This window comes from Mustela nigripes, chromosome 5 (genome assembly GCF_022355385.1).
Source record: "Mustela nigripes isolate SB6536 chromosome 5, MUSNIG.SB6536, whole genome shotgun sequence".
Taxonomy (NCBI): domain Eukaryota; kingdom Metazoa; phylum Chordata; class Mammalia; order Carnivora; family Mustelidae; genus Mustela; species Mustela nigripes.
In genome coordinates, this window is record NC_081561.1 from 47324953 (window position 1) to 47338824 (window position 13872).

General features: G+C 38.2%; 1 protein-coding gene across 4 annotated transcripts in view; it reads right to left on the minus strand.

Moving 5' to 3' along the window:
- Positions 1–13872, minus strand: part of BEND6 (BEN domain containing 6) — a 51875-nt gene that overhangs the window by 15736 nt on the left and 22267 nt on the right. For 2 of the 4 annotated variants that reach the window (XM_059400221.1, XM_059400220.1), the window contains exons 3-4: positions 12597–12632; positions 10328–10505 (exon numbers count right to left, since the gene is read on the minus strand). In XM_059400221.1, coding sequence (XP_059256204.1) covers positions 10328–10505; positions 12597–12632 — 214 coding nt within the window. The remainder of the gene's footprint in view (positions 1–10327; positions 10506–12596; positions 12633–13872) is intronic. The other 2 variants (XM_059400223.1, XM_059400222.1) reach the window with 1 other exon arrangement.

Sequence of the window (13872 nt, forward strand, 5' to 3'; positions counted from 1 at the left end):
CAGAGAGAGAGGAGGAAGCAGACTCCCTGCTGAGCAGAGAGCCCAATGCAGGGCTCTATCCCAGGACCCTGGGATCATGACCTGAGCCAAAAGCATAGGCTTTAACCCACTGAGCCACCCAGGCACCCTAGGAACCTCTTCTAACTGGCACGTCTATATAGTCTTTGTTAACTGCCTTACTTTCTGCTATGACAAGTTTCTCATTTGGATTTCCTATTCTAGGCTCCCAAAAAGGCTCATCTCACACATTTCCTGTGCAAATTCTGGATTCAACCATTTCTCCAAGGAACCCTAGCTCCTTTTAGTGAAAAGTGTTATATGACCAAATCCAGGAGCTAAAAGTATTCTTTGCTATTGAGCTCTTGCTTTTAGGCCTATTCAGTGAAGAGTATTAGAAAATATATATTATTAATTTTTAAAGATAAATTTCCTTAACACACACAAAACAGGCAATCATATAAAAAATGGGCAGAAGATATGAACAGAGACTTCTCCAATGAAGACATACAAATGGCTATCAGACACAGGAAAAAATGTTCATCATCACTAGCCCTCAGGGAGATTCAAATTAAAACCACATTGAGATATCACCTTACACCAGTTAGAATGGCCAAAATTAACAAGACAGTTAACAACATGTGTTGGAGGGGATGTGGAGAAAGGGGAACCCTCTTACACTGTTGGTGGGAATGCAAGTTGGTGCAGCCTCTTTGGAGAACAGTGTGGAGATTCCTCAAGAAATTAAAAATAGAACTTCCCTATGACCCTGCCATTGCACTCCTGGGTATTTACCCCAAAGATACAGATGTAGTGAAAAGAAGGGCCATCTGTACCCCAATGTTTATAGCAGCAATGGCCACGGTCGCCAAACTATGGAAAGAACCAAGATGCCCTTCAACGGGCGAATGGATAAGGAAGATGTGGTCCATATACACTATAGAGTATTATGCCTCCATCAGAAAGCATGAATATCCAACTTTTGTAGCAACATGGACGGGACTGGAAGAGATTATGCTGAGTGAAATAAGTCAAGCAGAGAGAGTCAATTATCATATGGTTTCACTTATTTGTGGAGCATAACAAATAGCATGGAGGACATGGGGAGTTAGAGAGGAGAAGGGAGTTGGGGGAAATTGGAAGGGGAGGTGAATCATGAGAGACTATGGACTCTGAAAAACAATCTGAGGGGTTTGAAGTGGCGGGGAGGTGGGAGGTTGGGGTACCAGGTGGTGGGTATTATAGAGGGCACGGATTGCATGGAGCACTGGGTGTGGTGAAAAAAATAATGAATGCTGTTATGCTGAAAATAAATAAATTTAATTTAAAAAAAGATAAAGATAAATTTCATCATGTATTTAAACCAGTACTTCCCACTCAAAATTCAGAACATAGGTTTTTTATTTAAATTGTATAGTTATGGGGCACCTGGGTGGCTCAGTGGGTTGAGCCTCTGCCTTCGGCTTGGGTCACGATCTCGGGGTCCTGGGATCGAGCACATTGTTGGGGGGGGGTCTCTGCTCAGCAGGGAGCCTGCTTCCCCCTCTCTCTCCCTCTCTGCCTACTAGTAATCTCTCTCTCTGTCAAATAAACAAATAAAATCTTTAAAAAAGATAAACAATTGTATAGTTATGGTTTTTAGTGTGCCACATGGAGTGGAATGAGAACTTAACTTGAACTTGGATCCCCCATCCCCAACACACACTGCAATATCAGTTTCCCCAGAGCCATTTGCTGAATAATTTATCCTTTTCCTGATTAACTTGTAGGACTTGCTACATGAAATGCCAGGCTCATTGCAAATATGAAAACGCAGTGCTCTTTGTTCAAAACTTCTTAATAACCTTAATATGGTGACAGTAAAGCCTTTAACTAGTATGTGGGGCCTTTCTAAGAGCAGGGCTCTGACTGCCTGCTTAGGGCACGGATCCATGAAGTTGGGCCTGACGACTTATGATACCGAACAACATTAACAGCAAGGAAATTACATGGCACCTGCTATTGCCAGGTTCTGTTCTGAATGCTTTACATGTCACCCAGGCAAGCACTGTCATTATTTCCAGTTTTGAGATGAGGAAACTGAGGCACAGAGTGGTTGAACAACTTTCACATGGTAACACAGACAGTAGGTGGCAGTCAGGATTTGAACCCAGGTGGTTTGGCCCCTCTAAATCTGTACTATTTACCTCTATGCCATAGCGTTTGTAGGATAGTTTCTCTGTCATATATGAGGTTCTGACTGAGGGATCTGCATTCTGTTCCAAATCACCATTGCTGATCTTGCACTAGTAACTTTTATTTTTAAAAGATTTTATTTATTTATTTGACAGACAGAGATCACAAGCAGGCAGAGAGGCAGACCGAGAGAGAGAGGGAAGCAAGTTCCCCGCTGAGCAGAGAGCCTGTCGTGGGGCTTGATCCCAGGACCCCAAGATCATGACCTGAGCCAAAGGCAGAGGCTCAACCCACTGAGCCATCCGGGTGCCCCAAAATAACTTATTTTTAGTCATTTGAAATTTATATGATTTATGTTGACAGATTATACCCTCATATTCTTTTTTCAGAAGATTCCTAATTGATTTTGCCTACTTTTTCAGGTTAGCTTTATAATGATCATTGTCAAATTTCCAAAAACAAAGCAAAACAAAAATCATTAGTATTTTTATTGGAATCCCACTGAAAGTATTAGTTATTTGGGGATGAATTGGCATCTTCTCCTTTCATCAATGAATGTGACAAGTCTCTCCATTAATTTATATTTCTTCGCTGAGTTTTTTATATTTCTTCATTGACTACATATGTGTCTTATTTAGGTTACTAGTAGCTATTTTATAGTTGTTTGTAATTAATGTGACTGGATTCTTTTTTTTTTTCCCCTAAGAAAATAACTGGAAATTTCTGTACTATAAAGAAATTACTGATTTAAAAAAATAGTAGCTGCTAGATTTGGGGGCATGTATTATATACTTTCATCAGTTTTGAAATAAAATAAGGCTTATAATGAATAACAGTAGTCTTCTGCCTTATCACTCACCACTCCTGATTATCGCTCTTAGAGATCACCAATCCCAAATCATTTAACTATTTCTTTTGGTACTTACTTTCATACTCTTAAATAATAATGTGCATATACAACTATTTATTGATTTTTCAGATCCATATAATTATTTACTGATTTTCTATTTTCTTTTTTTTTTTTTTAAAGTAAGTTCTACATGCAACGTGGGGCTTGAACTCACCACTCTGAGATCAAGAGTGACATTCTCTATGACTGAGCAAGTTAGGCACCGCTGCTTAATGATTTTCAACTATGTAATATGGCAATATTGTTCTCTTTCAACTCCTCTCCCAGCCACGCAGAAATACACATACCTGCTACTCACACGCAAACATACACACACTCTTCTCAGAATAGTGGTAACACAATTGTTCAATAAATATTGTGCTTTCGTTATTATAGTGATGTAAACATTATTCACATTTCTTTTTCTTTAAAACATGATCCCCCCCGCCTAGAGTTAATAATTACCTTATTATTATTGTTTTTTACACTATTTCTCTCACCCTAAACTTCTATACATCTCTAAACTTCCTATGTAAATCTCTTTAGATATTTGGATATATCATGTCAAATGCCAATTTCATATATTTCTTGGAGCTGTCTCCTCTGGAGCCCTGCATATGCCTCCACAGTCTGGGCTAGCTGCTTCTAGGCGACTGTATACTTTTCACCTTGGAGTTTCCCTTCACTATCCTTCAATGACTCCTCCTTGCCTCTCTCCTGAATTGGACCACCTATTCCCTGGATGTCATGTTTTTTTTTATTTTTCTAGATTTACTCTCTCATTTGGGAGGAGTTTTTCCTCCCTTAGCCTTTGAAAAAGAAATAGGAAGTGCATTAGTGAGATGTTGTATGAAAGTATTACCAGCCCTACCACTTGGTTGATAATTTCACTCAGGTATAGAAGTTTAGATTTACATTCCCTTCGTAATTTAGAAGGCATTGCTTATTTTTCTTGGAACTTCCAGTGTTGCTGGTGAAAAGTCCAATGCCATTCTGATTCCCAATCCTTAGCATGGGGCGTATTTACTTCCTCTGAAAGCTTTTGAATCTTCCCTTTACTTCTGCTGTTCTGAAATTTCACAATGTTATGACTTGGACAAGTCTTTTTGCTTTGGGTGTTATCTTTTAATGTAAAAAATTGTGTCCTTCAATTCTAGAGATTTGTGGTATTAATATTAAATAACTTCTCCCTCTTCTCTCATACCTTTTAGGATCTCTTGTCTTTGGTCATTTAACCTCTGGGACTAATTCTTTATTTTACCTAATCTTTACTATTTTCCTTTTCTGGGTCTTCTTACTCTAATATCTACAAGATTTTCTTAACTTTACTTCCAGACATTTTATTGAATTTCTAGGTTTCTCCCCCTTGTTCTTTGGATATTCCTCTCTTAAACTAACCCTGTTCTTGTTTTGTGCAAATTTCTACTGCTCCCTGAGTTGTCTCTGTTCCCTCTGATCTTATTATTCTCTTTGTTCATTTTGGTTTGTGTTCCATGTTAGAGGATTTCCTTAAATAAGCACCCTCCCTCAGCTTGGCTTGGTGTCCCCGAGTTCATAGCTTTGGTTCAACCTCTTCTGAGAGAAAACCTCCATCTTCTACTGCGGTGAAGGGTGGTAGTTGCAGGCTACATAGGGAGAATGTGTGACTTTGTGGTCCCAAAAGGTCTTTATGTAGGTCTTTCAGTTTTTCACACTACCAGCACTATCATAATCCCTTTCACAGGTACAAATCCTAAACCATTTATAGTTTTCTGGTGTGATATAGCTTCTTTCTTTTTAATTTCTCTACCTCTACTCACTCCGCAACCCCATCCCAGACACTGAGTTTTTAGATTCTTACAGCTAGTCAGTTACTACTCGCTCATCTGCTTTTCAGTGTCTAAAATTTTACTGGCATCTTTTAGCTGCTGTGGTCTTCTTTACAGTTTCCCTGACCTTGTGCTTTTACACACTTTAAGTTTATTTTTAGTAAGGTTTCAGAAGAGAAGGGAGAGTCACACACATTTCACTTAAACATTATGTCATACTTAAAGAAACTGGGGCAAAACTTAACTGATTTTTGATTCTTCACTGAAATCTCATTTTTTACGAGAGTTGCTTTCTTTTTCCTAGGTATACATTCATTCTCTAAAAATAATGACAACTTAATAACTTCTATAAAATAGATATATCACTATTTTCCTTTTATATCTTATGGTGTTGGTCAGTTGTGGTCCACAAGACATGTTTCAAATGCTTAAAACATACATGTATAGCAGACACACATTTGCTCTTCTGCAAGTCTAAAATGGCATATATATTCTACCATTTTTCCTCAGTAGGCTTTATAAACTGAAAAAGAGCCCTGATTCTTAGTTCAAAATGTTATTAAGAGCATTACTGAGCAAAAGATAAATAACCATTCTGCATTCTTTTCTCAGACCCTTTCTTATTTGGATTATACATAAAATTTCAACTCTCTGTTATCTTCCTACTTCCCAACTGTAGCTTTACAAGGAGGCCTTCTCTGATTATGTTATTTAGGACTGTATTTAAGATTGTGTATTTTTAAAAAAGATTTTATTTATTTATTTGACAGACAGAGATCACAAGTAGGCAGAGAGGCAGGCAGAGAGAGAGGAAGGGAAGCAGACTCCCTGCTGAGCAGAGAGCCCACTGCAGGGCTCAATCCCAGGACCCTGAGATTATTACCTGAGCCGAAGGCAGAGGCTTTAACCCACTGAGCCACCCAGGTAGTACCCCTAAGATTGTATTTTGATGCTCTCCCTCAAATCCCAATCTTCTTTTACCTTCCTTTATTTTTTACATACTACTATCAGCTAACATTTTATATAATTTATTCAATTATTAATTATTACAGCTTTTGACTGTCTTGTTCCAGTAGAATGTAGGTTTCATGAGAGCAAGGATCTTTGTTTTATTTGCTGGACTTTCCTAGGTACTTAGAACAGTGACTAATATATAGGAGGACTTTATAAATATTACCGAATGAGTAAATGCATGATGAGTACCACAGCAGTAGTGGGCAGTTCCTGTTGCCTGAATTCCAGCCAATAGCTAACTCTACGACTTGGTTTCTGGAGGTACACTTGTGTGTGTGTGTGTGTGTGTGTGTGTGTGTATGGAGGGGGTAGAGAATATTAAATATATAATAGATAATAGATTATATAGAGATTTGTAAGTGCCAAAGAGGAAATGAAGCAGGGGAAGATAAAATACGTTGCAGAGAGAGAGGCTGAAATTTTATATTGAGGAAGGAGTTTAGGGAAAAGATGAATTTAGAGTAAGGTCTTGAAGTGAGTAAGTGAGAAGAATGTTCTTCTGGGGGAAGAACATTCCAGCTTGAGGAAATGACCAGTACAAAGACACTAAAGTAAGAACATGTTCGATGTCTTCAAAGAAAACACAAGTAGTTCAATGTGGCTGGATCACAGAGAAGGAGGGGAAAGTAGTAATAAGTAGAAGGGAAATAGCCAGAATGCATAAGGACTAAAGATCATAAAAATGATTTCTGTTTTCTCCTGAGTGAGGAGGAAATATACTTAAGGGTTCTGAAGAGAGAAGTGACATGAACTGATTTTGTTTAACAGGATTATTCTTGCAACTGTGCTGAGAATAGACTAGAGAAAAGCAAGATCAAAAATAGTGACACCAGCTAGGAATCCACCATAATATTCTATGTGTGAGATAATGGTGGCTTGGACTAGAGTGACAGTAGTAGGGATGGTAAAAAGGATTGTATCCCAAAAATGTTTTGAAAACAAGGTCAGTAAGATTTGTCAATGGACTGAGTGTATGATGTAAAAGAAATATAGAAATTGGTTTTTCATTTGAGAAATTGGAACAATGAAGTTAGCATTAACCAAGATGAGGAAGAAAGGCAAATACAGGTCAGGAGTGTGGTTTGCACATGTTAGTCTGAGAAACCTGTCAGTTATGTCATGTACACAGTTGGACAATGAGTTTGAGTTAAAGGGTGAAGTCCTGGCTGGAGAATCATAGTTTATTGATGGATTTTAACATCATGTAATTAGATATGATCACCTATGAAGTGAGTGTACATAGAAAGAAAAGAAGTTCAAGGTCTGAGCTTGGGGCATCATCAAATATTTAGAGAGTAAGATGATAAAATAAATCAGCCGTATGGATTTAGATAGAAAGATCAGCAGTAAGAGGAAAACTGATAAATGTGGTGTCCTAAAAGCTAAATGAGGAAACTTCCAGAGAAGGAGAGATAGCCAAATGTCTCAAATGCTGGTCACAGGGCAATTAGATGATCATCAAGAAATGGCTTTTGAAAAAAAAAAAAAAAAAAGAAATGGCTTTTGAGGAGCACCTGGGGGGCTCAGTTGGCTAAGCATCTGCCTTGGGCTCAGGTCATGATCTCAGGGTCTTGGGATCGAGCCCCGCATTGAGCTCTCTGCTTCTCCCTCTTACTCTGCTCTCTCTCTCCAAAAAAAAATGGTTTTTGAGATTAGCAATATGGAATGTTATGGGTTGAATTGTGTCCCCTCAAAAAGATAAATTGGAGTCCTAACCCCTAGTACCTCAGAGTGCAAACTTATTTGGAAATAGGGTCTTTATATATGTCATCAAATTTAACTGAGGTCATTAAGGTGGGCCCTGATCCAGTATGACTGGTGTCCTTATAAGAATGGGGAAATTTAGACATGATGAGAGATAAGCATATGGGGAGAACACCACAGGAAGCCTGGCATTACATGGCCTCAAGTCAAGGAACAACCAGAAGCTGGGAGAGAGGGCTTCCCTGGTGCCTTTAGCGGGATTGTGATCCTGCTGACACTTTAATTTTGGAATGTTAGCCTCCAGAAGTGGCAGACAGCACAGTTCTGTTGTTTAAGTTATGCAATTTGTAGTATTTTGTTACCAGTAAACTTATATATGGGAGTTATAGTGAACGAGAGAAAGAAATTATAATAGAACAATAAGGAACTAATTGAAGTAGATCCAGAGAGGGTAGAAGGGGAAAAATTGAACACAGTGTGTAGCATAAGATCATTTAGGGAGTTTTTCCTATAAAGGGGAGGAAAGAAATAGGGTGGAAGGTGGAGAAGCAAATAGCTTGGAAGGGGTTTGGTTTTGTTTTTTAAATAATGGTAAGTCTGGTGCTAAGGGGAATGATTCATTAGAGAAGGAAAATTTTATCTTGTGTTGGAGAGCCAGGAGAAGCTCTGGAGCTAAGTCCTTAGGTGAAAGAGGATGGCATCTGACGCATAGGTGGAGATAACTGTTTTTGGCTAGACAAGAGAGTAGGTCATCATGAGTGACAGGAGAGAGTGAAGCATAAGGCATAGGTGCAGGGATAGGGCACTTGGCTGGTTCAGTTGGTAGAGCATGCAGTTCTTCATCTTGAGGTAGTGAGTTCAAGCCCTAAGTTTGGCATAGAGCTTACTTTAAAAACAAAAATACAAAAAAAAAAAAAAAAAAAAGCATGGGTGCAAGGAGACGGCAGTCTACTTCATATCCTTCAATTTCTCAATGAAGTCAGAAGCAAAGTCATCAACTGAGAGCGAGGATATGGGAGGAGGTGTAAGAAGTTGGCAGAGAGAAAAAATGAAATGGCAACTGGGAGTGTGGGAGGGAGAAGAAGCTTGTCATAGTGATTCTTTTCACATACTATTGAAACTCATTTGCTACTCACACTTAGAATTTTATCATCTAAATGTATAACAAAAATTGGTGTAATAATTTTCTTTTGGGGCTTCTATGTGTCAGGTTCTGGTGTTGATAAAAGCAGAGACAGTAACAATAATAAATACCATTACTGAACACCTGTCATGTGCTTTGGGTGAAGCATTTCTTCCAATGATCTCTTCTAATCATCACAGCAGCAAGGACATGATAGGTTATCCCCGCCACCTCCCCCCCTCCCATTTTGAAGTTGGAGCTGGGGGCCCAGTAAAATACAAAGCAGGTATACATGGCACCAGTTGTATAGCCAGTAAGCAGAGTTGGGATTCAAACCAAGGCCTGCAACTCAAAAATCAATACTTTTAGCCAGCAATTTATACTAACTTTATAAACTAGCTTTTCATCTTACTCTAAGTCCTGGAACAGATTATATGAAAATGAGAATGATCTGTTGTTTGAAATCACAAAAACCTCACCAGAAAAAAAAAAAAAGGCAAAACATTGGTTATAAAAATTCAATATTTAAAGTAGAAAAAAATAAAGACATAATGGTTTGGTGTTGGAATAAATATGTTTTAGCTGTAACTGCTTCTACTTAAAACTATGAAGTCTTCACTGTAATAAATATTATTAGGAAAGTATATGAGTCATTACCACAAAATGAAAATCTAGCTCATCACCATGTTCTATCTATCTCCTATCAGTTCTGCCTCCATAATTATGTGGAACTGTCCTCTTTACTTCAATAACCATTGTTCTGGGCTAGGGTGCCATCATGTTAGTCTGGATGACTGCAATACTGTTGGAGAGTGGCCCTTCCCTGATTTCTTTCTTGTGTTATTTGTACTCATTTGTACATAGCAGCCAGAGGGATTTATTTTCAAAATGGTCTGTGTATTTACTGTTTTACAACAGAATATTGCCCAACACAAGACATGATTGCCAAATATTCAGCAGCACAAAATAGTGCATGATGCTTAACTGCAAATGGAAAACATAATTTTTGAAAACTAAACACTTAAATACAATATAGGATCCTAAAAAAGACATTATACCAAGTGGTTTTTAATTTGCATAAATTGATCTTTCTCCTTTATTAGTCTTCAGTGGAATGTGACTATTTTCCCAGACTACTTTTCCCAACTCCAAAACTATACTTCAGTGTACAGGATCTTTATTTCCAGTGGTTCTATAATGTCTCATAATAGGTCCCATTTTCTAGTACTTTCCTTAGCAGAGGGGAATAAGATAAGCACATTATGAACATGATAACTTATTTGTTCTGTCTTACTAACCTTTTCTCTCTGGGGCCTACCACAGTGAGTAACCCCTATTAAATGCTCAATAAATAGCCATTGAATATTATTAAATGAATACAACATTTGATATTTTGTAGGAATAATCTAAAATTCCCTAAGTCATAAACTAAGGGCTTAAAGATGAGTGCTTCTGTGTTAAATTATATAATCATAGATTTTCTTAAAATGTGATTTTTGATTTTTTTTCTCTGAAGCACTGATTTGGTTTTTCACTCTTGACAGCTGATTTGCAGTAACTTTCATTCATCATATATTTTTACTTTTATCTAAAAATATCAATTTTATCAAAGTTTACCTTGAAGCATGACCAAAGACTGTCGAAGTCGGCTGTTTTCTTTCCGGGTGTTTGTTAGTTTTTGTTTCAGACTTTTTATTTTCATGCACAATTCCTCCTTTGATAGTTCTGCTAAAGGCTCTTCATCTTCACTGGAGCTCTCACCAGGTAGAAAAGCATTTCCTGAATATGGGTCTCTCTAAAATACAAAGCAGGTACAACAAAAGAAGGTTCAAAGTGACTTTAATGGTTTATCCCATGTTCTATATGCTGAAGGGACTTAATCAGACCTACAAAACCCTCATCTCCCAGGCATTTCTTGCTCCAGATGAAGAGTTGTCCTACCTAGTGAACTAGCCTCAGCTTTGTCTCCCCCCTGCAGGGGAGCTCAGAAAAGGGAAGACATCAAAGTTTCATGCACACATCTGTCACATAGCAGAAATCAGGATTCTGTCTAACTTCAGTGAAGAATATAAAGTAGAAAAATTGTATAACAGAGAAGAATCAACCAGACAGCTATTCAGATCTTTGTAACTCATCTTCACCCTCTATTTCTCCCCTAACTTTTCACTCACAGCCTCTCTGTTGAGACTGAGAAATTTGGGGGCTTATTGCATCAGAGAAAAGAGAAAGAAGATTCACTTAGGACAAAGCATTCCTGCTTTCCTTTTAGTTTTAGAAGTAATTTTTAAGGTCAATAGTAAGACAAAAGTCTGAAAACATATGTACTTGGGTTGCAAGACCTAGGCTGTATTGATCCAGGAAAGGATTTATTCAAATTATTAATCTTGTGTATCTATCTATCTTTCTATTTATATGGAAAATTGGAGTATAGAATGGAATTTATAAAGAGCCAAAAGGCTGGAGTATAAAAGTTTTTTAATTTTTATTTTATTTATTTATTTAAAAATATTTTATGTATTCATTTGAGAGAGAGGGAGCTCCAGTGTGGTGGGGGAGGGACAAAGGGAGTAGGAGAAGCAGACTCCCTGCTGAGCAGGGATTCCCGATATGGGACTTGATTCCAGGACCTGGAGATCATGACCCAAGCCACAGGCAGATGCTTAACTGACTGAACCACTCAGTCAATCCTGGAGTATAAATAAACTTTAGAGTAGAAGAGATAAAGGTATGACATAATGTTTAATGTTGCACAGGAAGGGAAGAGACATTCTGGTGCCAGGAGAAGCCTGGAAAAAAAGGAGCTGGGATGGCAGGAAATCAGATTCAAGTGTCTTTGCTCTTCCTGACCCCACTGTTTGGGGGGAGGAGAGATGGGTCACAAGAATAAGGGTATATGATAGAAATATCCAGATAAATGAGGAGCAATCCTAGAATAACAGGGTTGGCTCCTGCTCCTCAGTTTATTAAAAACTCTGTAAAGAGGGACACCTGGGTGGCTCAGTTGGTTAAGTGTCTACCTTCAGCTCAGGTCATGATCCCAGGGTCCTGGGATCAAGTACATTGGGCTCCTTGCTCAGTAGGGAGCCTGCTTCTCCCTTTGCCTGCTGCTCCCCCTGCTGGTGCTTGCTCTCTTTCTCTCTCTTTGACAAATAAATAAGTAAAATGTTTAAAACAAAACAACTCCCTAAAAAGAGTCCCCATGTCCATCATTAACCCTAGGGTGTTAATGGTGCCTCTCTGGATCATAAATTAGAAATGGCCAAAAATAAGTATCTAGACAGCTGGATAAGAGAAAACAGTCAGACTCCCCAGAGTTCTTGAAAAGCAGCTAGAGAATCCAAATTGTCTCTCTGTCCTGGTCAGGAGACAGGTGAGTGCTGGGGAAACTGGTGAAATAGAAATAGTTTAGTGTGAGAACAGTGAGTCCACACAATGCCAGAACCTTATAGAAGATGGCAGTGGTCCTGACTCTTGCTGGCAGAGAGCCTCTTCAGACAACTGCACTGAAGGAAGAAGAGGCCAAGACTTAACAGCAGAGCACAAGGAACACATATAAGAGATACTCCCTGAAATGCGACTTAACAGCAGAGCACAAGCAACACATATAAGAGATACTCCCTGAATTGCTAGGCCCTGGGGAACAGGGAACACTGCACAGCAGGGCACTACAGGACCTCTTCTTCATAAGGCTATTATTGTTAAAAGCAAAAGAAGTAGCTGACTTTCCTAACACTGAGAAACAGACACAGAGAGTTAGACAAAATGAAGAGACAGATGAATATGTCCCAAATGAAAGAACAGGACCTAATCATAGCAAGAGATCTAAGCAAAACAGATATAAGTAATATGCCTGATAGTTTAAAGTAATGATCATAAAGATACTCACTGGACTTGAGAAAAGAGTGGAGGACATCAGTGAGACCTTTAACACAGAGATAAAAAAAGAACCAATCAGAGATAACACAATAAATGAAATTCAAAATACACTTGATGGTTGGGGCATCTGGGTGGCTCAGTTGGTTAGGTGTCTGCCTTCAGCTCAGGTCATAATGCCAGGGTCCTGGATCAAGCCCCACCTTGGACTTCCTGTTCAGCAGGGAGTCTGCTTTTCTCTCTTCTTCTGTCCCTCCCTCTGCTCATGAGTTCTTTCTCCCTCTCTCTCAAACAAAAAATCTTTTAAAAAGTATACTTGATGGAATAAATAGCAGACTAGATGAAGCAGAAGAATTAATTAATGACATGGAAGATAGAGTAATGGAAAGTAACCAAGCTGAGCAAAGGAGAGGAAAGAAAATTATGCAAATTGAGATAATCTTAGGGAAATCGATGACTCCATCAAGCATAATAACATTCTCATTATAAGGATCTCAGAAGAAGAGAGAGAAAAGGGGGCAGAATATTTATAAGAAGAAATAATAGCTTAAAGCTTCCCTAATCTGGGGAAGGAAATAGGTATCTGGGGGAAAGAGGCACAGAGAGAGCCCCCCTCCCCTAATTCAACCCAAGGAGGTCTGCACCAAGACACATAGTAATTAAAATGGTAAAAAGTAATGATAAAGAAAAATATTTCAAAATAACAAGAGAATAAAAGTTAGTTACATACAAAGTAAACTCCATAAGGTTTTCAGTGGATTTTTCAGCAGAAACTTTGTGGGCCAGGAGGGAGTGGCATGACATATTCGAAGTGTTGAAAGGAAAAAATCTGCAGCCAAGAATACTCTATCCACCAAGGCTATTACACAGAATAGAAGGAGAGATAAAGAGTTTTTCATAAAAAAAAAAAAATAAAGTAACTCATCACCACTAATGCAGCCCTACAAGAAATATTAAAGGAGACTCTTTGAATGAAGAGGAAAGACCACAAATGAGAGTATGAAAAGTAAAAAAATACAAAAGCAATATAAGTAAGTACTTTTGTAAAAACCAGAAAAAGTGATTCATATAATGAAAGGATGTAGAATATGGCATTATATACCTAAAATATGAGGAGAAGTGTAAAGGATGGTTTCAAAATTAAGCAATCATCAACCTAATATAGACTGTTCTATGCAGAAACTATTTTATGCAAACCTAATGGTAACCACAAGTCAAAAACTGGGTATCAGGTCAAAAACCATGAAAGAGAGCAAGAGAAGAAAGGATCAGAGAAAACCTATAGAAAT